Source organism: Truncatella angustata (assembly GCF_020726525.1).
Source record: "Truncatella angustata strain MPI-SDFR-AT-0073 chromosome Unknown BKA67scaffold_4, whole genome shotgun sequence".
NCBI classification, from domain to species: Eukaryota; Fungi; Ascomycota; class Sordariomycetes; order Amphisphaeriales; family Sporocadaceae; genus Truncatella; species Truncatella angustata.
Window position 1 is genome coordinate 3098562 of NW_025763384.1, and position 23876 is coordinate 3122437.

General features: G+C 48.7%; 6 protein-coding genes across 6 annotated transcripts; 1 reads left to right on the top strand and 5 right to left on the bottom strand.

The window, feature by feature from the left end:
* Nucleotides 1-1467: 1467 nt before the first annotated feature.
* On the bottom strand, nt 1468-3027 carry BKA67DRAFT_565921 (linker histone H1 and H5 family-domain-containing protein). Its single transcript, XM_046102841.1, has 5 exons — nt 2798-3027; nt 2701-2727; nt 2512-2534; nt 2295-2422; nt 1468-2242 (listed from the first exon to the last, which is right to left on the bottom strand). Exons 1-5 carry the CDS (start codon nt 2861-2863, stop codon nt 1839-1841), a joined length of 648 nt encoding a protein of 215 aa, XP_045958938.1. The 5' UTR covers nt 2864-3027; the 3' UTR covers nt 1468-1838.
* A 3357-nt stretch (nt 3028-6384) lies between these two features.
* On the bottom strand, nt 6385-8006 carry BKA67DRAFT_286754 (uncharacterized protein). Its single transcript, XM_046095983.1, has 2 exons — nt 6583-8006; nt 6385-6525 (listed from the first exon to the last, which is right to left on the bottom strand). The coding sequence occupies exon 1, from the start codon at nt 7907-7909 to the stop codon at nt 6584-6586; it is 1326 nt and encodes a 441-aa protein (XP_045958939.1). The 5' UTR covers nt 7910-8006; the 3' UTR covers nt 6385-6525; nt 6583.
* A 4301-nt stretch (nt 8007-12307) lies between these two features.
* On the bottom strand, nt 12308-13019 carry BKA67DRAFT_691660 (uncharacterized protein; the record flags this gene model as incomplete). Its single annotated transcript, XM_046109178.1, has 1 exon — nt 12308-13019. Exon 1 carries the CDS (start codon nt 12950-12952, stop codon nt 12308-12310), a length of 645 nt encoding a protein of 214 aa, XP_045958940.1. The 5' UTR covers nt 12953-13019.
* A 225-nt stretch (nt 13020-13244) lies between these two features.
* BKA67DRAFT_691661 (uncharacterized protein) lies at nt 13245-16503 on the bottom strand (the record flags this gene model as incomplete). Its single annotated transcript, XM_046109179.1, has 10 exons — nt 13245-13595; nt 13802-14120; nt 14197-14231; nt 14321-14395; nt 14488-14589; nt 14652-15137; nt 15203-15696; nt 15762-15986; nt 16053-16079; nt 16133-16503. The coding sequence occupies 10 exons, from the start codon at nt 16501-16503 to the stop codon at nt 13471-13473; spliced, it is 2259 nt and encodes a 752-aa protein (XP_045958941.1). The 3' UTR covers nt 13245-13470.
* Nucleotides 16504-18458: 1955 nt separating this feature from the next.
* Nucleotides 18459-19187, bottom strand: BKA67DRAFT_565934 (uncharacterized protein). Its single transcript, XM_046102842.1, has 2 exons — nt 18631-19187; nt 18459-18549 (listed from the first exon to the last, which is right to left on the bottom strand). The coding sequence occupies exons 1-2, from the start codon at nt 18754-18756 to the stop codon at nt 18475-18477; spliced, it is 201 nt and encodes a 66-aa protein (XP_045958942.1). The 5' UTR covers nt 18757-19187; the 3' UTR covers nt 18459-18474.
* Nucleotides 19188-20611: 1424 nt separating this feature from the next.
* BKA67DRAFT_658957 (Alpha/Beta hydrolase protein) lies at nt 20612-22439 on the top strand (the record flags this gene model as incomplete). Its single annotated transcript, XM_046107372.1, has 5 exons — nt 20612-20978; nt 21033-21152; nt 21214-21663; nt 21735-22105; nt 22176-22439. 5 exons carry the CDS (start codon nt 20612-20614, stop codon nt 22437-22439), a joined length of 1572 nt encoding a protein of 523 aa, XP_045958943.1.
* Between the last annotated feature and the right edge of the window lie 1437 nt (nt 22440-23876).

The window sequence follows — 23876 nt, forward strand, 5'->3', positions numbered from 1 at the left end:
CATGCTTGGCTGCGGCTCTAAGTTAATAACTCAACAGGAGCTCAGCGAGCCATGACGAATCCAAATCCCTCCTCCAAGATAAACCTTAAAAGGGCCGGCTAGATGTGTGAGTGAGTGACTGCGACTGCGACTGCGACTGCGACGGTGACGGTGACTATGATTGTGCTGCCAGGTATAGGTTATGCTGTTCCGTGTTAACCCTAGTCAACCCTTATACACAATTCCAGAGCGAGCAAGCAGTTTGTCGCAGCACGGTTACCTCCAATGATTGTCTTATCCGAGGCACTTATCATGTCATCTGTCCGCCCTCGCACGGACCACAATGCTATACACAGGCCTCCACAAATTCCAGATGGTCTACATACTGTACGGATCCGTAGACGAGAGGAGAGGCAGGGAGGCTGATAACTCGTGCGTCGGTTTCACATGAGCTCCAGCGAATACGGTTTAAGTGCGCCGGCTGCACGAGATTCCCTGGGCATGGATGACTCGGAGCTATAACCTAGTAGTCTGGGTCGTGAAGCTGTAGTGGGGCTCACATGGACTCTTGGGTTGCAGACTAACGACGTTGATAGCCCAAGCCTCTCCGGATTAGATGGCCTCCTAGTATTCGGACGCTGCTCTGCTGCTACTTCTGTATAGGCTGTACGCTTGACTGTTTATCGAAGCTCGAAGACGCACGTGTACCGATGCTATGCTACTCGCATCAGTGCAAGATGGATGTGGATATGGCTGCACTTGGGGAATTGTGCAAAGCAGACTGACATCGTTTCAATGCACGACACGTATGTAGCGTTTCAAAGCAATGCCAAAACCAACAGACACGGGATGGCTACTGTAATGTGTATGTAATGCATTGTGAACGTGGACCAAACATTGAACACGGTGTCGACTGGAGCTTTCGCTATGACATGACGGGTCCTAAGCTGAGTGAACTTCCAACACGGTCGACATTTTCAATTAGGCTGGGAATTAATAAGGCGGAACATGGACATAACAACGTTGACAGGTTGATTGAGGAAATGGTCGTGGGCTGAGAGTCTTCAGGCTGTACTACTAAGCTCGTGGTGAGATGGACAAAAGCTGAGTTGATCGGTATTGAGAATATCTAATAGTTGGCAACATGAATCAAATGGAGAGACTTGGGCGGTGAAAGTGGGAGCCACACGCTTGTTGTGCCTTTGGTTCCATCCAACCATGGATGTGTAGGGTCGGGGGAGGCTTTGAGTGTAATAGCCCCACTCTGCTGCTCGGTTAGTCTCGAGTGGATCCACGCGATATCCCTTATCGTTGACGATAGCGTACTGTAGAGCAAAACGGAAAGTCAGGGCCCTCCCCAATTGAGACAAAAGTAAACACGCGCATGAGACGCGTCGTTTCTCAGCAAATCGAGCAAGAGCAAGTAGTCGGGATGTTCAAGTACATTCAATCATGGCATCACACATAACTATGCTTTGTACAGTTAGGTTTAGAACATTTTAAAGCCTCCCATTGGTATAATTACAGAGGTTATCTCGTCACATCGTCAATGATCCCTAGCCATCCTTAGCAAAACAGGCGTACACCTCGACCATCGATATGTACAACATCTGGCACACCAGATCGTGTAACAAGCCGCCGCCCAAACGCGCGCTGTACCTCCCGAGGCGTCACTGAATCGCCTGACTTGGCCTTTAAACCTTGCCTTCCTACAAAAACAGAAACCAGAACAATGACCTAGACCTTCCGCTTGAACAATACACACAAGACGCATCTGTGTACCCTTTCCATGAACGCCAATAAACTGCCAATCCAGATAACGCAAAAGCACAAACATCAAATCAGAAAACAGCTCATGCCTATGCCTCGGCCTTGGCTGCCTCCTTCTTTGGTGCTGCTGCCTTCTTGGGAGCGGCCTTCTTCGCCGGTGCCTTGGCCTTGGTTGCGGGCGCCTTGGCCTTAGTTACACGACCGGTCTTCGTCTTGCTTGCGGCGGCGGCGGCGGGCTTCTCCTCCTTCTTAGCAGCAGCAGCCTTCTTAGGAGCAGCGGCCTTCTTGGGGGCAGCAGCCTTCTTGACGGCAGGCTTCTTCTCCTCGGTTTCCTTCTTGGTGGCGGTCTTCTTAGGGGCAGCCTTCTTGGTGGTAGCAGCACCCTCCTTCTTGGGTGCGGCAGCCTTCTTAGCAGCAGGCTTCTCACCATCCTTGGCAGCGGCAGGCTTGGCGTCCTTGGACTTCTTGGACAGCTTGACAGGGCCGGAAGGACCTACGGTCAGGTTAGATTAGGTTCAACAGAACGTCCAAGTGTTGAAACATACCCTTAGGTTGCTCAAAGACACCCTTCTCAACACCAGCCTTCAAGGCCTTGTTGAACAGAGAGTCGAACATGTTGTCAGTAACATTGATGGCGTTGTTGGCCTTGACGAACTTCTTCAGGGCTTGGCGGCTGAGCAAAAATTAGTGACGTGTTCATATAGTGGAGGTCTGACGCGACGGCGAGGCATCTGAGCCGTGGGCTTTGGGAGCATGACTAACCTGGTACCATTGCGCTCCTTAAGCTGAATGTTTGATAGACACGTCAGTAAAGTGCTCGCAAGAAATCGGGCGTGTCACGTGTGGCATTGGGGCCTAGGCAGCATTACTGCCCTGGTGGATTCATGCTGCCCGACCACCAATGTTGGACATGACATGATGCGCCGGAAGCAAAGGTAGAGGGATAATTACAGTTGTGATGCCGTATGTGATCATATCCTGCAGGGTATTAGCATTTGACGCGTCTTTCGGAAAGACTGGTTTCTATGGGTAGATCGCAAGCACGTACTTGGTAAGAAGCATGGTTGCTCTTGGCCTTGGTGGTGGTGGCGGTGGTGTCCTTCTTGGGTGCCATTGCGATTGATGGGGGTTTAAAAGGGCTAAAAAGCGGTTTGTTATATTGCGAGGGTACTGGTAGATATTAGATCCGATTGAAGGAGAAGTCGATAATTGGCTTGAGATGGATTTGAGACGCGTTGATTCGATGCGGAACTGTGCAGATGGAAAGATCAGAGGCGGGAGGTCTCGGTCGGGACGCGAGGGCAGAGTGGTCAAGTGTTTATATACTAGAGCGGGGGGGTCTCGCACCTTGCGACTGATTTGACTTTACTGATTGTGCCAAAAGCGGGCGGGTGCGTGTGCCCCAGTGGCCCGAACTCCAAAGTTACAGGGGTTCTCTGTCTTCGAGCTACCAGATGCAGGTGCAAGTGCGATCATTCATTGATCCGACCTCTGCTGTATCCAACTAGTGTGACTAGTGCTGCCAGTTCATACTGCAGCCAGTCAGTCAGTCCCATTGCCAATATCAATACCAATTCCAACACCAATACATACTCTTCTGTGCCCATGCCATCCCTCCCCCCGCCTAGGATAGCATAGTACAGCACAGCACAGCACATGACATCGCGCCAACATCATTTTTTTTTTTTAATTCTAAATCCAGAATCGTTTAATCCTACTAAAATCTACAATACCTGAGTGGTCAGCTGCCTCTGAAACGCTGTGACTTTGCCTCGTTCCAGTCTAGCTCGTCCACGTTGGATCGTCCTGTCCGCATGCCCACAGCCTCAACAGCTCCAGCACAGCAAAGCATAGAGCCAGCCCTGCGTGCCCTGCCTGTCCGGCCTGTCCTGCCTTGCCACCAGAAGGCTTTCTGGAACATTTCACCTGGATCTGATCCGGCACTTCTCATGTTTGGGCCGAAAATACGCATTGCATGTGGGTCAGTCTCGATTTTTTTGATTGGCTGCTCGTCATGTTCTGGGATGATTTTGAGTTGGCAAGTTCTGGCACCGCAAATACTCTGACATCCCTCCTCCAGCTCCGTCCTCACCAAACCGCTCAATCATCCCCCGGATCACCTCCCATCTCGCGTTCCCTTCCTCTTCCCTTTTATTCTGCCTCCCACACCAATTGCGTTGAATAATGGTTCGAGTCATTAATCTGTGGCAATCCCGTGGCTACCCTTGTGGAACAAGGAGAGGCTGATCTTATGCATCGTGTTAGTCTAGTATCAAGTTTCGAACCGAACTGCACTCCATATTCGTGATATCGCCCAATTCTTTGCATTCCATCGTTAGAGACAACCTGTCGCGTACAGCATGAGCACATCACAACACTTCAATTCCAACAGTTCTCTGACGCGTCATTTCGACCAAGCAATTTGCCATCGATTGAATCTAGCCACCACAGCTTTTTTTTACCACCAAGCTTCTCCAGATCGGCAATATCTATCGCGCCCAGCATTTCCCCCACCCCCGTTGCAACATGAAGCTATCCGCACATTTCGTCCAACCATTTCAATTTGCAGACAACAATACGAAAAATGGTATTAGAACTGCTTTCGATTCCATGCTGGTAATACATGGAGGCATGTGCAGTCAATTCATGTTTTTTTCTTCTTTTCCTTTTACATTGCATCTCGGTTCTAATGCATTCATCAAGACGCGACTTGTTTTGATGCACTGTCGCGTCGTCGGCACTCGACCTCTTCACAGAATCTCTCGACGACAGTAAAGTACCATGACCATGCAACAACTTTGCAGGTTAGCTCAAGTGAGCTTATGAATACTTTAATCGTGGTTTATCAATTTTCTAATTGTGACTAAGTTTACCACTTGACGGCGTAGGAGACAAGTCGCCCACTCGGTTCGACTCAACGAGCTGACCGCTATTACAAGAAGTGCACTCTTGACAGAGTCTATCTTCAGTCTTATTGACTGCAAGCTGACTAGCCGTACTGTGTGGCACAAGGCCTACTGTGCAACTTCTGAGCAGGTCTGTATGTTCTTCAGGTCTTGTTTTTAAGAGCGTAGGAGGGCAGGCACAACCATCTTCAGCCGATAACAGATCTGATGAGAAGCTCGCAACTCATCACATCAACACACATTTCGTACTGGACACCACGTTTCAGGCCACTCCCGGGGATGGAATTGAAACGACATGTTCACATTATGCACATACTCATGATGGGCATGAATTGGGAGCGTTTCTTGAAGCGAAGCGTAACGTCGAAAACGCGACGCGCTGAGCTTGGAGCTTTTGTGCGCGAACTAGCGCAGTCCAGCAACTCAAGACCACAAATCAAACACCAGCTATATCAACCCCCCAACCCCCATGCAGCTCAATGTTTCGAAACCACTTCACAGGATTGTTGGAATCCTTCGAGAGCATTCCATCATGTCTACATCATCGCTTTAGAATGGCTCGTCATTCTTGCATAGAAGCCAGATGAAGTTTTTCTAGACCAACATCTTGTTTCGAGTGCATACGCGATAAATCCAGCCTCCAACTCATCGCTCTCTCGAATAGCGGAGATGCTACCGAGAAGATTCGCAACGTCAGTCAGTAAGTGCTTGTTGGCTGATGGGTTCACCTGAAGCCATCCCCATATTCTTGGCTATTTGAACCAAGCGCGTAGTGGGCGTCTTTTGCTCCACATCCCCATAATGATGTCGCAGTCAAACTTACCTGAACTCTGCAGCATGAGGCGCGGCAAATATTTTGTTTGAATTGTTATCCCATGCCCTTGCAAGAAGGAACCTACATAGCCATTGAAAACACAGCTCGAGAATTTTGAGAGTCAACAGGCTTGGGCGGGAAGATACAGTATCCAACTCTATTGATCATATCTTTCTTCGAGCTCCCTCACCTGGAGCACACCAGCGCATATCACGTCACCCATTACCCAGCGACTGAATGAAATGAGGGATCTAAAGGTCTCACTTTGTCCATATTTCTAAAGCTCATGGAATAGGCCAAGCAGACCCTGCTTATGAAACCCGTCTACACGCAGCTCACATACACATCAGGTGGAATTTGAAGCCATAATAAGATATCTGAAAGGTTAAGAATAGCCAGCAGCACCGTCACGTAGAATCCTCGACAATAGATGTAACATGTAAGTTGTGCCCGACCAAGGGTACATAAAAAGAATTTACGATTTCAAAAGCATTTAATGACATAAGATTACTGTTCATCGGCAAAGTTCTTTAAGTATAATTACGTAATGTTTTTGATCATTCTACTAAGAACATAGACCGTATTATTGTAAATCAAAAGCTGAGCTAATTCATGGTCGACCGATATTTAGGTGGTCCGTGCGTGAACTTCAGTATGACGCTCTTGCCCGCCTCATCTCCGATCCGTCAGCTTCAACTTGTGCAGATGTCCAAGCGTTGTCAGAAACCTCCTTATTTTCTCAGTACAGCAAAAAAAAAAATTTTGTTGCGTTGAAAGACCATAAAAAGTGAAAAACATACAACACCGGGGAATCCAGCGCTTCAAGGATACATCTACCTAGTGACATGGGACCATCTTCCCCATAACCTATGGTACGGTATCGCATAAGCTGCTTACCACGCTGGAGTACGAATCCCGCCCTCGGTCTCATACGCTTTGTTACTTAGAACAATGTTGGATATATACCGTAATGCAGCAGTTTCTGGGATCCAAAAGCTAGCCATAGCACTGAGTGAAGTAGAATCTAAACCGGAACGTTCAATTCAAGTCCGTTGCCTGAGTGTAACAGCGGTCAGAGGCTAACCTTCACGTCAGGGCAAATGGTGTACTCACTTTAACATGTCTGAGGATCACCGAGACCAGCTGCTGCTGCTGCGAGCAGGAATTCCATAAACCCAGCATTCGTCTCTTGCAGATTCTTGGTGTAGTCAGAGTCTGTAGGATAGAACGGGCACGAGCTCACAGTGCTCCCAAAGCCAAACTCAACAGTGTAAGCATAGATCAAGTTGAGACTCGAGTCGGCGTAGTGTCGTGAAAACGCATAGTCATCGCTGGCCCCAGACGTAGGATACAGGTATGCGGACTGCTTCACCGTGTAGGAGCGGCTCGCAGCGGCGCTCATGGCCTTTCCAACGGAGGTGCCGACGCTCTTTGCAGTGCTCAGCTCGGTAGCCGAGATGTACTCGCCGTATTTGGTGGTTGGAGAGTCGCTAGTGATCCCACGGATACTATCGTAGGTTGTATTCCTGAAATTTTTGGTTGGGTCGGTACTCTGGTCCGTATCACTTCCCCAACTGTACAAAACATCGCCAGTGTACGAATGCAGGTCAATAAACCACCGCACCTTGCTGAACGTGTCCATCACCCACTTGATACTTTTCGTTTCCGGCTCGGAGAATGCCGACGTGCCGCGGTAGACCTCCGATGACGGGCTGCTGGATGCTACCTCTTCTCTTTCGCTTGTAGCCCAGTGTGACGGAGCCCATGCGAAATCGAAATTCCGGTTGAGATCTACTCCAATTGAATCTGCACTGCCGGTTGAAGAGGCGGGATTGCGGTTCTTGCGCCAGCAGCTGTTGGAAGATTGGTCGTAGGCTACTCCATCTGGGTTGCTCAACGGCAAGAAGACGATGCCTGTGCCTAGCGCTGTGAGAACGTTGGCGTTGGTATACGACTTGCTTCCGTATGTCAGACCTTTGCCGTACTTTTTCGCGTATAAGAGGTCGGATATAAAGTAGAGTACGTTGTCTGAAGATCCGCGCTCACGAGCATGGATAGCGCCATTCAGAAACACACGATACGTGGTGTTACAAGTTCCTTGGCCGCCGACCTTTCCGCCCGAGAGTGTGGCACCACCGTATGTCTTGTAAGGAGTAGTGAAAGTCTCGATGCCATACTCCTTGGCAAGACCGTTCAGCCCTGAGATGACTTCTTTCACGTTGAGGATGGTGGTCATGCTCGTCGCGTTGCCACTTCCGATCCCTCGTGGGAAAAGACTACCGGCACTGAATCTATCACCCGTGCCAATCGCCTTGCCGTAGCTCTGGCGACGATCGACCTTTCGGGCTCGGGCGACGCCTCCTTGTCGTTCCTCCGGAAGCAGACATGCTGCGGCAACCTGGACTAAGCCAACAATGCCAAAGATTCTAGTCCACTTCATTATCGTTGGTAGGTGGGCTGAGGACTCGAAAGATGTTCAGAACAACATCTAAGTGAGACGCTTAGAATCAGGATTCTCTCGTTTTATACGTAGTAGCATATGGTATGGCCAGAACGCTGCAGGACGGATAAAAAGCTTAACAAACGGATCGCATACACAATCTGGAAAGCCCGTTCTTGGCATTTATGTACCATCCTAGTCATAACTCAGTTGATTGGTGGACCCCACGATGGTGGAACGTGCATTCCTTAATGAGTTAGCATGCGAACCGTAGCTAACATCCCAATCGGGCAGGTAATATATAGTAGGTCGAGACTCTCCTAATCGCTCGATTCTGTGGGGGCGGACCCGGCTCTGATATTCATATTTTGAACTCAATTGCATTGCGGTGAGTCTTATAAGTGAAGTGCGACAATATCGAAGGGATTTCGAGTCGTGCTTCGGCGCTTGCATGAACCGTCCTAGTCAAGTGAAGTTCTTGGGAAGTTTTGGCGCACATGATGGCGATTATATGGGCTCTGTCGCTGTCGGCTTTAACTATACATTTGGAACTTCATACTAGTCTAGATCTCAAGTCTGGCTCTGGTATGATTCGATTTGGTTGTAGTTTGGGGCCCTCGGCCAACACGGTGCGGCTCGAGCGAATGATTTTTTCAAGGTGAACCATGATATTTACACCTGACCGAAGCGTTGGCTGAAGCTTATCAATTGGCTGACATCTTTAGCGATCAAACCATAGGCGCTGTAAGGCAGATGAATGTCGAGATGCTGTTCCCGCAACGGGAATGGACCCTACTTCTACTGCGAGGGTGATGTTTTGAGGTTGTCGAAACTGTAAAGAGAAGGCCGTTGAATTGGGGGCTGCACGATTACGTGGAGTCTATAGAGCGCTTCGATTTATCAAATAATAAATAAGTATTACTAACGAAGAACTTGTTAAATGAAACCCTATCTTCCTTCAACCCTGCCATTCGAGTCAGGGTGGCTTGCAAAAAAAGTAAAATTTTGAACATACAAAACCAGGGATTTCCCAGTGATCACCCACCTGAGTACGGATCCGTACTAATCCAGCGGTTTAAGGAGATGTCTACCTGGTGAGACGGGACCATTTTCCTTACAGCAAGCTCAGGAAACCGCGACATATTTTCCAAAAGCGTTCTTCGCTAGGCGGTGTATTGCGCTAAAAGCTAACATCGCATCACTTATGCAACTTCGCGCGATGAACATGGTAGACTGATAATGGCGCCTCGTGATACCGAGCGTTGTCCACGCTGGCGATGCAGTAGCGACGTGGGCAAACTGCGCTGCCAGGGTTCAGGGGCCGACAGGGGCGATATAGGAGGTCGCATTTGACTGGATACATCGCTGAGCGCAGCTGTAGTTCCACGTTAATATAGGCGTAGCACTCTCCTAGTGCGGCTGTGTCGGGCGCCATTGCGACAGGCCACCTGCGTAGTGTTCTGCTTCGTACTCCTGGTTGACGGTGGCATTGCAGTCGCGTTTGCAGGCCTGAACCAGCAGGTCCGAATGTGTGAGGGCCATTCCTAAAATTGGCTCGAGCACGCCTTCGCATGCTCAGCGGGGAGAGTATTGGGGCCTGATAAATACTTGATTCAGGCCTCCTAAACGTCACCTGGCCGTTGTGCCTCAAGAACCTCGGTATATATATGGCAAATGGGATATTTGGGTTCGACAGATAAGATATCCGCCTAAAAAATCGTTGTATCGTTCGGGTTCTTATACAGCAGACCTAGCGCGCCTTGCCACGTGCATCACCCAGGGCTGGGCGGCACCTGTAGTGACTTGTTTACAAGGCCAAAGCCGCCACTCTAACCTAGCTCATTCGTAGGCAGCGTTATGGCTAGGGCGCCCGTCCACGCTGTTACCGGCAGAAGGGCAATACAACTTAAGAGTTCTGATGATTTCTCGCTGGCTGTTGTTATGTTCTGTGGTTATTGATTTATGGTTGGTTGCGTTTCGCGTTGCACTTCCTACGAGCCTCTGCTCAGGCCATGGTTTTGCAAGCGCATTCCATCAAGCGCCTACACGTAAGCAGGCAGAGTGAGCGAGCTGATTCGTGGTCACGGTCTCTCCAAAGCCAGCTCGTGCTGTCACGATTGATCCTCATCCGATTTAGTATAGCGCATTTATGCCGATACATTTCGAGTGTATCATCGTTTTAAGCTTTTGATGTATAACTTGAAGCCGGGTGGGTAGTTGCAGCACTTATTGTCCAACTAAAAATCTTATCTACGTAACGCGATCGGTCCTTCTTGCGCCCGGTCTCATGCTGCTACGGCCCGTCCAACACTGGACATCATTCCAACGACGTTATGGAAACGCGTCTATACGGATGACTAATGCCTATACCAGGATTTGGTCAATAAAAGTTCTACGGCCACTCGGCGCATAAAGACCAGCATAGTTAGTGGCATGACCAGAGGAATAATAGAGTTGTTTAGCCTGGCGGGCTAACAACGCGCAGACATACAAAGCACCTGTCTGCACGTGCTAAAGCCGAACGCTTCGGCTTGCGACCAAGCGGGACGGATCGTTGCCTCAAATTTCGAAAGCAAAAGCGCTAAATGCCTTTTTAGTTTTCACCACTACTGCTCAACACTAACCACACCTCGTCGTTCTGGCCTTTGAATCGTAATGAACAGCTTTCGCCGCACCCAGCGCTTTTGACCAGCCTGCTCGTAATTTGACTTTTAGACGGACGGACAACGAGAGGTCTTTGTACGAAGCGAAAGAAGGAAGATGGTGAAGATGAGGAGCGAACAAGCCGAAAAAGCATGGCCTGCGGAGACAGCGGGACTGTACATCCAGGTCGAGCTGGCGTTGCGCAAGGCGTCGACGCCGGCGAGCATGTTGTCTGGACTAGGGCGCCCGCCAGAGAGGTCAGGCCCGTGTCCAAGGCCGTGGCCGAGTTGGTGTCGGGCTCGCTCAGGATGGTGTCGACGATGTGCGGACGCCGCCGGTGAAGATGTCGGCCTGTGTCACCCTAGAGACCTGCTTGTAGCCAGATTGACCAGGATCTCTATTGTAATAATCTAATGTACTTAGTATTAGCCCCTAGGGCATGTTACTTCGTTGTATGATGGCCGATCGCCTAGGCAGTAGCTCGACCGCCACTATATCCACTCACGAACAGGCATCGCTTAATAAGCTTCAAGCTGAAGCGAAAACTTTGAGACACTGCCTCAACTCCTGCATAGTTATCGATGCGGTCATGGAGTCACAAATAAGCAACATGGAAAACCACGTGGACGGTGCTGACACAATTCAATGCATGGTCTCCACAAATGGCAGACCAGTCAATGGAAAAAATCGAGGCAACCGCCAGACAGGTAGCTCGCCTGATTGAAGTTCTCGAAGCCAGATATAGGTATCAGGCGTCTCATTCCCGCCATACAGATACCTTGAAAGTTTAAAGTATGCAATCTAAAGATACGTAAAAGGGTTACATACAGTTAAGAGGCACTATTTACTAAGTTACAGTTTCCGATAATAAAACATCTATGGATTCATATTTCTACTGAAGGATGGATGTTTGTAGGGTTTGTTCGATTTGCGGCTCATGATATCAAAGACCATGATGGCAAAACTGCACCACTATATAGGTTCAAAGACCCTACCTTCGTCTTGTAACTCAACTTCCATCATATCGGGACTTCCAAGAAGAATTTCCGTCACCTTACCCCATGCCTCTTTCAGTTCAAGAGAGGGCTCGGCCGGCGGCGAGCCCCAGAGAGTCAACATTGCTCGGGTGCCTCCATCATTCGAGATCTTGTATTCCAATCCACATGGCAATGGCGTCGCCATCCACTCGAGGAAGAACTCCTTTAGTCTGGGCATGTGTTGTGCTGCGTGCGTTGCGGCAAGAAAATACGGGCCGGCGAGACTTTGGTCGAGCTTGTACCTGAACCAGCTATGAGTATCAGGTTTGATGTATATGTTACTGTCGTCGGAGTCGCCAGATTCTTCGCCAGCGGGCGTATAATGACCTGTAAAAAACCACTCTCCAGACGGAGTAACCTCGTTTAGTCTGACAATCACCTTCTCGAGATACGGGAAATCGCCACATTTATCAAGGCGAGGGAGCGACGATGATGACGATACGGGCCAGAACACCTCTGGACTGACCGTAGCGTTATCAATGGTGAGAGTATGCAAACGCCGCGATAAGCGGCGTAAAGCGACACTGAGTGGATCATGTGAATCTTCATCGCCACTATATAGGCGAGGCGGGTTCCAGGTGTGAGTGTCAGGGGCGCGGGGACCATGGTAAAGCGTGAAGTGTCGAACAGAGTCAGGAATCGTCTGCAAACCTGCGGCAAATTCTTGACGCATCTTGGTTCGGCGGGCTAGGTCACTCCGCTCGTTATCTGACAAGTTTCAGTCCATTGTGTGCACGTTCGGCATCTGGGCTGCTATATCGCAGCAGGCCTTAGGAGACAGTTTGCGGCTGTAGGAATCGTCACCACAGAGAAACTCGGAAATAGCTGGCAGTAAGGGAATTTTGCGGTTATCATTCCGAAGAATTTCCAGGACAGATCTATCCCAGCGCTTATACCGACGACGAAGTACGCCGTAGCGATCAGGTACCTTATCACTAGGGCAGCACGCCGAGATGCGAAGAGATATACCGCGTCGCTCCTCGAGTTTTCCAGCAGCCGGTGAATTCCAGCTAGCGACCGCGTCGAAGAAGGGGAGGATGGCATCCGTGAAGTAGCGACTATTGAGTTGTTGCTCCTCCAGCGTCTCTTTGTACCATGCAAGAGATTTGGCATCGTATTCTGGAAGTATGACCTCGAAGGTCATATTGCGAATATATGACTGCCGAAGGGGAGTCACGATGTCGCGCAGCTGTTGCATCTGTGTCGACCGTATTTTTAGTGACACAAAAGTATTTTCCTCTACGTAGTCCTGCCAATCGCGGGAAATAGTGGCAAACTCGCAAGCTGATTCTGGGTTTGATTTGACGGCCAAGTGCACGATTTCTCGCGTCACTTCCGGGGGGAGCGATGACCAGCCCGCCATGATTGCTAGTCAAGCTGGAAACCGAACTGAAAATGGCGACTGGCTTAATTGTAAGATTCACGTGAGCCTGATGCCCTAGAGCGAATGTAAAGAAATGTAAAGAACTTGGGGTGTGATGGCGGCGAAGTGTGGTCCGCAACTACATGATGGGACTAACCTAGCAGGTGTTCCATTAAGGATGCGTGCGAGAATCTTTTAGCAGCGTTAGCATGTCCATTGTTGCATCGGGGGCGCTGAATTCCCCTGTCCAAGGTCAAGCCCCGCCTGTAAAAATAAATAAATATTTAAAAGACCTATTTAGAGCCGTCCTTTGGTGGATCCGAAGCTAGGTAGCCAGGGGTTTTTTATACTACAGTAGGTATTCCGCTAAAGGTTTATGGCAATACTGGGGCATACTCCCTCCCATTGATCTCTCCTTTCCCCATATAAATACATCACTCAGAAGAAGAAAAAAGGACAGGAATGGTCTTTTTTTGTACAAATTTGACATGAGAAGTAGAGTAGTCATCAGGGGCTTCTCATTCTAGACATTTCCTTAGACTCATGAGATTCCATGCGTCGAAAAATGCCTGGCATTCCATATCACGTATGTAGCCTTTCTTACGATGCCACGCCCATACAGTATGCCTCACCAGACCAAAAACTGTCGGTAATGTCAGCAAAGAACATACAGACGCATAACACCGGGATTTCATGAGGTGGACAAGACTTACTTGACACACTCGCCCACCGCGGGATTTCATTCATCTGGTGATCAGTTAGCATCCATGGTGACCGGCAGTCTGCTGCGATTCATTGCGATTGAACTTGTTCCAGCGATTTGAAGGAAAAATTGCACCGGGGACTTACAAAACTGATTTAGTGTTATGCTAAACCGTGCGGCAAAGTCATAACAGCCATCACCGCTGATGGGCTCTGCGTATAAGTTACAACTGCTCGAGATGCCCGTCTGTGTTGGGTCTGACAGCGTGCAGAAGGCACTCGTTCCAATAGTCGTTGTAGTTGTTGGGTTGACTGTGGTAGTTGTGATCATCTCGCTGGTCGTGGTATCTAAGGAGGTCGAAGTCGAAGAGACCGTACTTGTAGTTGACGTAGCTCCAGTCATCGTGCCTGGTTGGGTTGTATTCACACCCACTATGTATTCCCAGCCAGGGCCAAGGACGCAGTACTGGAAAAGTTCAGAGCTGTCAGTACAAAGTAAATGCTAGGTATCACATTTTGTGAGAGTATATATGTCAACTTACAGATGCATCGACCCATAGGTTGGTGCAATCCTCGCCTGTATATTCATTTGCATCAGTCTTTGATTCTTGCTCCTATAACTCCAATAGAAAGAGGTGGGATCATTTATACGTCATTTTTACTTACCTACAGCCGGCTTCCACTCATAGAAGGCTGCGAGGGTAATTTCGTATTGGTCGAGAATGTGTTGACATGTGGCACCTAGATTTATCAGAAATTCCTGTGATAAAAATGTTGAGCAAGTGGAAGGATACGAGGTTTTGTGTATCTGGTTTGGAAATCATCGCACGTACCGTCTACAGTTTCATACCAGGAAAGACATTCAGTCGTTGCATTTGTGGTAGCATTAGTCGGAGCTGGGGTGTAGGATGTCACGGTAGTGGTAGTGTAGTTTGCTGGAAGTAGGTAAGTAAGTAATGAATCAAGGAAAGACTATGAGCCCGCGATGATAACCTACATGTGTTGTCGTAGGATGCTGCGCAGTATGCTATGTTGTTCTGGAGCACGCAGTCATAGTTACTGGAGGTATTCGCTGTGCTGGTACTGGGATTCCATAGAATCAGATTGTCAAGTGGAACGCCTTGCCACCGTGCAAACCCGACGCATGATAATTCGCTATAGGTATTTTCGAAAACGTTGAAGCAATCCGAGACTGAGCCAGATGCCAACGGTAGACTTGCTGTCGTGCTGAAGTTGTATATTGGAGATGCCGCGGTCGACAACGCCGAAACGTAGACTGTGGTGCCGGCTTCTGTAATCGTGGCCGATGTGCTAGTAACTGTGAAAGTCCCTCCGTATCCGGCACACGTTGAGATAGAACCGACCGCCTCTACGCAGTAGTGGTATCCATGGTAAAGATTGGTACAGTTACTGTTGACTTCTGGATTGAGAAAAAAGAAATTGTCTAGTGAAATACCCTGAGAAACAGGAATCAACGAACAATCTGTCAAGAATTGGTGAGCGCTGTTGTCTTGGTAGTGCATCCAAGGAACTTGTGGAAAAGCTTACAATCTCCCTCCTGTACCAGATACCAAGATCCACAGTCCGCATTGGATTCAGGTCCTGTATTAGACGAACTAGCAGCCGCCGACGTGGCAGTCGTTCCGCTGACATCAGTGACAGTCGAGACAGGATATTCATAGCCTAAAGGACTGCTGACACAGATGTTGTGTCCGACATTGTAATCACAGTTTACACATTGCGGATCGATGAATGGATTCCAGGTCACCAGCTGGGTAACAGTGATATTGTTGGTCAGCGCGATAGATGTGCAAGTATCGCTTTCCTGTGCCAAATAAGTCTGGCATGTGTTTTGAATGCATAGCTCCGTAGCATCATTAGGCCAGCCGACACAGCCGGCTGGGAGGCTGTTGTCTGATAACAATTGGCTGGTTCCGACGCTGTATTTCTTTGCCACCTCATCACATGTCAGACCGGTAGGTACCGCGATGGCAGATCCCGTGCATGTTGAAGTTGTGGTCGTTGAGTTGTTCACAATAGTGCTGAAACATGGCATCAATACAAGCCAAATAAATACCTGATCCTTACCGTCGGATGATAGTATCACTTTGGATTGGACAAGAGCACAGCGGTTGGTGTTGTTAAAGCTGCTGTGACGCTGCAAGATGATGCGAGGACCTCATACTCGGCAGCTAGAGACTCATCGTACATTCTGGCATCTTCCATCTGAAGCCAGAAAGGCTCTAAACCGCAGGTGCCGCACGGGTTTGAGGCAGTTACGTTGTAATCCGTGCCATTGCCCGTGATGAGGTAGCAGTACTCATCCGTGACGCTATATTCGTAAAGTCAGTTATTCAATACACATATTCTCTCCCAGAAATGGGTACCATGTTCTTACCTGTCTTTAAGACACGTCAGGTCGTAGCTAAGGAAATAGTAGTCTACCAGCCCGATCGGTCGAACAGAGACACCCTGCACTTGTATATGGTTCCTAGCGTTGCCGTGCCCGCGATATATTCTGTGGAATTTATGGGTGTATCGGTATAAACGTCGTCAGCACATGCCTCTAAGACTCCAGAGCGATAAAAAGCAATCGAAGCCAAGCAAGCTTCGGTGCAAAGCTCATCTAGCTCATCACCGGTGAGACCGCCCCAAGTGTACAGAACGTTAGGATTGATAAGTTGACTCGAATAATCCAGTGTGACGGCAAGTGCTGCCAGATATTCGCTGGAGATGTCACTGGTCTCATCGGTGGCAGTGAAGATGGTCAATGAGTTATTACTTCTGGCTGAAATTGTCACCGAGGCGCCTGCGTCTCTGCCTTCAAGAGAGGGTACGGGGCCGACCATGAGTTCATCCTGACTGGGCGACGACGACTTAGCGCCTGAAACAATCCTAGGCAGAATTTTGCAAGCAAGCAAGGACAAAAACTGCATGAAGCTCCATGGTGGACGGTAGTTGAATCCAGATTGTATCAAAGAGCGCGACCGCCGAACGTAGTAGTAGGGAGAACCGCATGTATTATGGGCGACCTGGGGCACATATCAAGCCATTGCGCTCGCCAATCCCTTGGCTCGGCTACATGATGAAAGAACTGATAGAAATCACTAAGCATAACGACAAGATAATCGAGATTGTGCTTAGGGATTCCCGGCCCCCGGTTTTGGTCCGAAGCTGAGCATCCCAGAATGCCCCCATTCAGTTCTCGTTAGCACCTAGGTCCTGTCTTGGTGATCTATCTTTTAGATCCTGCAGACCCCGGCCATGCAGCTACTGAGTATTCCGGGGCGTATACGTGGGACCATTCTGCAGAGACCCTTTGTGTGGCAGGCTTCCGGCGACGACCTGGTCGATTATTACTTGCACTTCTTATTTCTGATATATTAACAGTTAAGCCAACATGTTCATTCTTTTTGTCGCAAGGTGTTCTCAAGGCGTTCTGATACTTGGAGGAGCTGTCTTCGGTTCACTCTTTCGTCTTGTTGCTCATCACGGCTTCCTCACTTGTTGCAAGGAAGCACTGGTTACTTGCAACATGCCTCCAACTATTGTTATGTTTCAACTTGTCTTTTACTCTCGGCAAAGAACAACAGCAGCAAGTCGTTGACGAATTCGACCCTTATGGCCACCACGTTAAAACGACTATTATCCAGGTTCAAAGGACACCGTTCCAGCGTACCATAGGGGGTCTTGACGAAAGATATTTCGTGACATTCTTGCCTGATCCACCAGTTGACTTATCAGCAGGTATGGTCCAACCTAGTTTCCCGTGATACTTCTCTGGAGACGTGCATTAAAACTCTGGACCAGAGTCTCAGTGCTATCACCGTTCTAAAGCGAACTTTGCCTGACGCATCCAAGCAGGTTCTGGCTATGGCCTTTATGGGATAAAGTCAGAATCATATGCAGCTGTAAAGGATGGATGGTTGTGCGATGAGAATGGCAAGCGGCTTAAAATTCGCCATTCCCGCAACGCGACCGGAGTTGACGGTTTGGGGCCCGGCCACAATTATATCGTTGGTCTGAATCTCGAATTGTTAAGCAGCTGTTGGTGGGCTCCTGTGCTGAAGGATGAGATTTTAGTCGATGACCCAGCGGCTCCGGGGGGCAAGTTTCACTGACTTCCCTGTCAACGAGGTTACTTTAAGAATTCTGGCATGAAAGCAAATAAAACGATCAAACTGTCAGCAAGTTCGACTGTGCCTTGACATTAAGTAATCCTTTATGCGCTAATGAGATCGTGCCGCAGAACACAAATATAAGACCACGCATGCAGAAAAGACCATAAATACAAACTTCACTGCCAACTCAAAAGATCCTCGGCCCAGTGTGGTGACTCCTCGGCATATGGGCAAATAAACTTGGCCATGGTTGAACGCAAGGGTTCGCACAGAGAATCCATACCCTTCTTGACAGCATTAATAGCTTTTTGCATCCATCCGTCAAAATTCACGCTATTCGTTGTAGAAATATGGAGTATAAAAAACCGCCCAACTACGACTTATGTAAGAAGGGACTAGCTGAAACAATGTTGATAAACGAGCAAAATTGAAAAGTTTAACCAATACTAAAATTGGATAACGGCCCAGGAGTACAAAAACCCTCCAATATGTCCCTTGCGCAGTCACGCGCCACTTCTTGCAGGAAATTCTAGAACCCGATGCAGAAGAGCTGGTCTCGACGTCGTCTGGCTTACTCATCATGTCCAACCCGCCGTACCGGATGAAGACAATCCAGCAGCACGAGCGGATAGTTCGGCAGCGGACCACCCCGTGGCCAGCCCGCTCTTGAACCTGTCCACGTCCTAGATCTGGAACCACTCAACCTCTTCGTCGTCGGACCAGGCCGATCGGACCCTCCAGCTCACACATATACTTTACCTTGGACTGGACGAGGTATTTATCCCCCGTTAGGTGCTTCTCAATGTGGTAGAAACACGAGGTTATGCCACACGCACGAGCTGATATGCGCACGAGTTCCGCGGGCATTGACGCCACTTCCTCGCCGGTGCGGGAGCCCCTCGCTACGGTGCTATCCACCATACCAGAACAATTGGCCGTCGTCGGGGAGCCCTTTGGAATCCAGATGCTAGGGAGCCACATAGATTTAGACGCCGAGGTGGATACCGTATTGTACAATGCTTAGAATTTTGAGAAGAGTGTCTTGTTTTGGGGTCCAAAGATTGGCTTGATCTCACGGCGGGACCTGGTTAGGGCCGCGAATTGGTCTTTCCCGCGCAATCGGGAAAAGTGTCGGCGACTACCTAAGAGCGACGACCGTAATAGCTTTGAAGTCATACGTCTTCTCCAGTCTCCATTCTAGGACATGACTTAAAGCCCTCAACTACTTGAGTACGAACAAGGCCGACTGGGGGCATGGTGATGTCGACACAAAGGTGGTAGTACAATCGCCTGGTGACCGTCCAGCCCTTCAAGTCTCTTTGCTAGGTTGAGGAGCTGTGAAAATTTCAATCATTCTGTCTTTTTCTTCTTGCACGGTACGGCTACTGACTCATAAGTTTCATCGACAAGACCAAGATTCGAATAGGAGGGCTTTGACTCGTTCATAACTGTCCTAGTGAATGAGAGTCGATAATGGATTTGCAAAATGCTTGATATATACAATAAAGAGACCCGCCCGGTCTTGTGACGCAAAGGTTTAACCATGTAGGAGATTATTGGAATGTCACAAATCGGGCATGAATGCAGGACCTGCACGTGAGCTAGGGTGAGGCTCTTGAGAGTATTGATGATGTTACCGGCGAGTAAATGGGAAGATATGTCTCGTCAGCACAGTTGCATATCTCAATTATCTCCCCAGGCATTCTTCCGACCGACGCGTCTTCGGGGATGGACTGCCACAGCTACCTTTGACTGTGAAGGACAAGCTCCGCATACCCCTTGAGGTCACGGCACTCCTGCACTCATATACCCATCAAATTCACTCCGGCATCAAGCATACGAATTTGGTTGTGTAAAAGCCCGATAAAATCGTAAGGAAACGCGGGTAGTACCGGTCATGTTGGGATCACGGCGAACCTCTCAACGGCTTTAACGTGCCCTAGTTGGCATTGTCGTTCAAAGAGCGTGATCAAGCTCAATTCTACATGTTAAACTGGCTATTGTGATGCCTCTTTGAGGATGTCGGCACCTTCGACCACTGTCTGCATGTCGAAGTGTTCTATGAGGCTTGCGGTCTTGATAATGCTCAACTTGTCTTTCCCTAGTTAAGCAAGCAGCGTGATAGGAGGCGAGCGTGCACTCACTTCAGGTGCTATACTTCAGCCTGTTCGAAAATGCACCGCTGGGGCTCCAGATTGGCGAGGCAAGAAACCGCCCCTGGTTCATTAGCCGGAGTGTATTGAGGCGCCGAATGTGGATAAGATAATAGAAGGCGCAGTCCGCCTCCCAGGGCAGAGCGAGACGCGCAGGATATCATGCGCTCGTGGTGGACCGAGGAGCTATACGGTGCTAGACACTTCATCTTGGATCGTCATCGGGACAAGCTTTTCTCTGTGGCGAGATCGACCTCGCCATAGTCTTTCCGGGCTGTTATTCTGGCAGGCATCAAGTCCCGCTCGATACTTCGAGAAGTGTTCCAAATATTAAAGCAAGACACGATGACGATGATTCAGGTGAAAGCTTTAATATATTAATTGATTAGTTAAAGTCATAATCACGATCAATGTTGACGCTTTGTTTACACTGCAGTATGGCAGTGAATACGAGGTGTCAAGTTGTAGCCAATGAGAGGCAGACAACGCGGTTCTTACGAAGCTGGCATCTTACTTGCAGAACTCATGTTCTCTTTACTGCCTTACCTGATTGGGCAGGTGGGAAGCCATAGGCCTTACGTGGATTTCTATTAATTGATTATCCCCCAGTGTTTTCCTACGTGCGTTATCACCATATCAGAATTGACCCTTAAAGCCCAGAACACAAGTTGACTGTTTCAATTATGCAATCTGCACCTTTGATTTCGTTTTTATTGACCTATTTAGTGCAGTGGAGTGCAGCTTCGCTATCATCAAATCGTATAGTGGATGCCGAGTTGCTGGTCGAGAGACAAATACCGGCAGAGCCTACCAATGTCACAACTATTGTGTCGCCGAAAGGCTTCGAAATTCGCTATAGCGAGCCAGGTAAGCATGGGGTTTGCGAGACGACGCCAGGTGTGCATTCTTACTCCGGATATATCAGCATCGACAATGAAACAAATGTATTCTTTTGGTTTTTTGAGGCTAGGAATAATCCGAATGGAGCACCTATCACTCTCTGGCTTGAGGGTGGGCCAGGTGCGGACTCGTTATTCGGGCTTTTCGATCGTAATTTGTCCCAAAATTTCGCAATCATATGAGTGTACACTTACAGTAAACCAGTTGTTGGACCCTGTTACGTGACGGATAATTTTACTTCCACCTTGAATGCGAACAGCTTTAACGAAGTGAGCAATTTGCTCTTTCTGTCCCAGCCCATCGGCGTTGGCTTCTCTTATGCTGGTAATTCTTGATTTCTTCCCACAATCTGATAGTGCTGCAAGTCTAACAACGACTGGGATAGAGGCCGTTGTCGGCATCATCAATGCAACAACAGGTTTGCCCCAAGAAACTTTGACACCGGATGGCCGTTACGCAGACGTTGATCCATTACGGACAACTACAAGCTCGGCCGCTGCTATTACTGCATGGGAAGTTCTGCAGGCATTCTTCGACGAGCTTCCTACATTTGACGGACGGATTCACTCTAGAGAGTTCAACCTATGGACTCTTAGCTACGGCGGCCATTATGGACCCGCGTTCTTCGACTATTTTTACCTGCAGAACGAACTAATTAAGGCCGGGACTATTGACGGCATTCAACTCGAAATGCAGTCACTCGGTATCTTCAATGGAATCATTGATATTGGTATACAGATGCCTTATTACCCAGAGTTCGCTTATAAAAACCAGTACGGCTTGCAACTCGTCAATGAGTCGATATATGACTTTATGAAGACAGCTTATTTAATTGGTATGTGACGTCCAGGCCTTTACCGGCACCGTACTTCAATGACACAACGAACTGAGATAAATCACCTCAAGGCTGTTCCGATTACCTCGAAGCTTGTCACGCCTCCGATGTTCGCACTTTTATAGGCCAAGTAATCTGTGCTCAAGCCACCGCGGTATGCCGTGTTATGGTGGAAGGACCGGCCGAAGCACTGAGTGGTCGCAGCCCTTACGATATTCGAGCGTTGGCTTCAGCAGATCCCGAGCCTGGATACTGGATCAATTATGTTAACACGGCGTTTGTGCAGAATGCATTGGGCGTCGATCTCAACTACACGTCTGCATCAAGCCAGCAAGTGCAGGAAGGCTTCCTTTCCTCCGGTGACTGGGCGTACAGTAAGCTGCCAGAACTGGAAAACCTTCTGAATCTCGGTGTCAGGGTTGCGTTGATCCATGGAGACGCTGTAAGTTGTTCTCCCACGCCTGACCTAAGGCCCTTTCGAGAGCTCTCCCGTATTCTGACATTGCCTGCAGGATTATCTAGCCAACTGGATGGGTGGAGAGGCCATTTCACTTGCGGTGAACTACACGCACTCGACAGAGTTCAGATCTAGCGGATATGCGCCGTTCATGGTCAATGGAACAGAGTATGGAGAGTCCCGCCAATATGGCAACTTTAGTTTCACGCGAATCTACGAGGCTGGGCATGATGTGCCGTTTTACCAGCCATCAGCTTCTCTGGAGCTCTTCAGGAGGGTGCTGCATAATCTAGCCGTATCGGATGGAGCACGAATGTAACGCCTACAACCCAGAGCAATGGGTCGGCAAGTGCCACGCATGTAGAATTGTACATCAGTCACTATACTGATTGAATGCAAATGTACAATAGCTCCATGAGTCGGCTTTTCTGCCTGGCGTTTCTCTGGGCTGAGTGATGGCTGCCCGTCTCGCATGTATATATATTTATCCTAACACGACTTAAGTCGAAGCACGTCAAGACAACAGTATTCACAATAGGGATGGCACCGTCGAGGTTTCGAGAGCTTGTGAATCAACATGTGTTATGACACCTTCGAAGCATCAAATTAGTAAATTACTAGAAACACGCATAGGTAATTGGTCCATCCTACCAATGTAGTTGGTCGAGTTGCTGTTGATTCAGTAGCCGTTGCTTAGCTGTGAATCTATCATAATGTCACGAAATTATATCATTATGAGTTGCTAATATAGACAGTTGCTAGTAAGCCAGTAATTGAAGACATTCTGATTTCATTGTCATGTTCAGATAGTGTTGGTCTAGGCGCCTGGAATGAAGCCGGTGAATTCCCAATCGACACTGCGGGATGTATAAAAGTAAAGGAAGCTCGGCAGCATTCGCGTCTCATTACGCACCATCCTAATCAATATACTCTTTGTGAAAACAAAGGTGAATGAGCAGCTGGTGGCTACCCAAATATTCGTTTCACCCTTGGTCTGGGGTACAAGAAGAGAAGCAAACAGACAAACCGTCGCGATAAGGGTGAGCGGTGAAATCTACATTTGCGTACCACTTTCATACTTCCAGTGTTTCGCTACGACTGGTCAATCACTACCTCGTGACTAGACATGAGACGGCAGCAAAGACTTGGTTCAACTTGGTACGTACGAGCTGTGTATTCTCGCAGCCGTCCCGTCATCTGATCAGAGTATAACAACGCAGAACATGACGGAGCCCATCTGCCAGCGAAGCAGCGCGCCCCTATCTGATGGAGCCAAGACCGTCTGCATCAAACTGCGCCAACTTTAACCTTGACCTTAATGCTAAAGTGAAAGGCCGAAATACCGACAGGTGATACAAGAAGCCAAGTCAAAACCAAGCCTTTGCTACGCCTTAGCTTAATCTCCAAGAGCATCACAATAAGCGATATGGAGTTCGTTTACGTGCGTGCAGATCTTGGAAACTTGTCACAGCCCGTTTCAGCGGGGTTTTTAAGATACAACTATTCTTGGCAAACTGGTTGCTATTTCTAGAATCTCATTGGTTAGAGATTGTTTCAAGGCACCTCTCGTCTGTTACACGAAGGCCTCTTCTATAAACGCATGGACTCTGAAGATGTCAGTCGTCTTGATGATGCAATGCATGCCCATCCTATCGCATGCTTATGCGGCGGCCTTGCTCCAAGAATAAACATTGCGATGCCGTGGCGCCGAGCTATCTATGAACTGTGTAGCCATGGTCCGTCTGTTCCTGCCGGG

What these genes read in the sequence shown, in the direction of transcription:
- BKA67DRAFT_565921 (XM_046102841.1), bottom strand. Translation starts at nt 2,863, where the DNA reads ATGGCACCCAAGAAGGACACCACCGCCACCACCACCAAGGCCAAGAGC. An exon ending in TCACATACGGCATCACAACT is followed by an intron (nt 2,535 to 2,700) that starts GTAATTATCCCT and finishes TCAAACATTCAG; the next exon opens with CTTAAGGAGCGCAATGGTAC. An exon ending in AAGGAGCGCAATGGTACCAG is followed by an intron (nt 2,423 to 2,511) that starts GTTAGTCATGCT and finishes ATTTTTGCTCAG; the next exon opens with CCGCCAAGCCCTGAAGAAGT.
- BKA67DRAFT_286754 (XM_046095983.1), bottom strand. Translation starts at nt 7,909, where the DNA reads ATGAAGTGGACTAGAATCTTTGGCATTGTTGGCTTAGTCCAGGTTGCC.
- BKA67DRAFT_565934 (XM_046102842.1), bottom strand. Translation starts at nt 18,756, where the DNA reads ATGTGGCTCCCTAGCATCTGGATTCCAAAGGGCTCCCCGACGACGGCC. An exon ending in TGGCGTCAATGCCCGCGGAA is followed by an intron (nt 18,550 to 18,630) that starts CTCGTGCGCATA and finishes GGGGATAAATAC; the next exon opens with CTCGTCCAGTCCAAGGTAAA.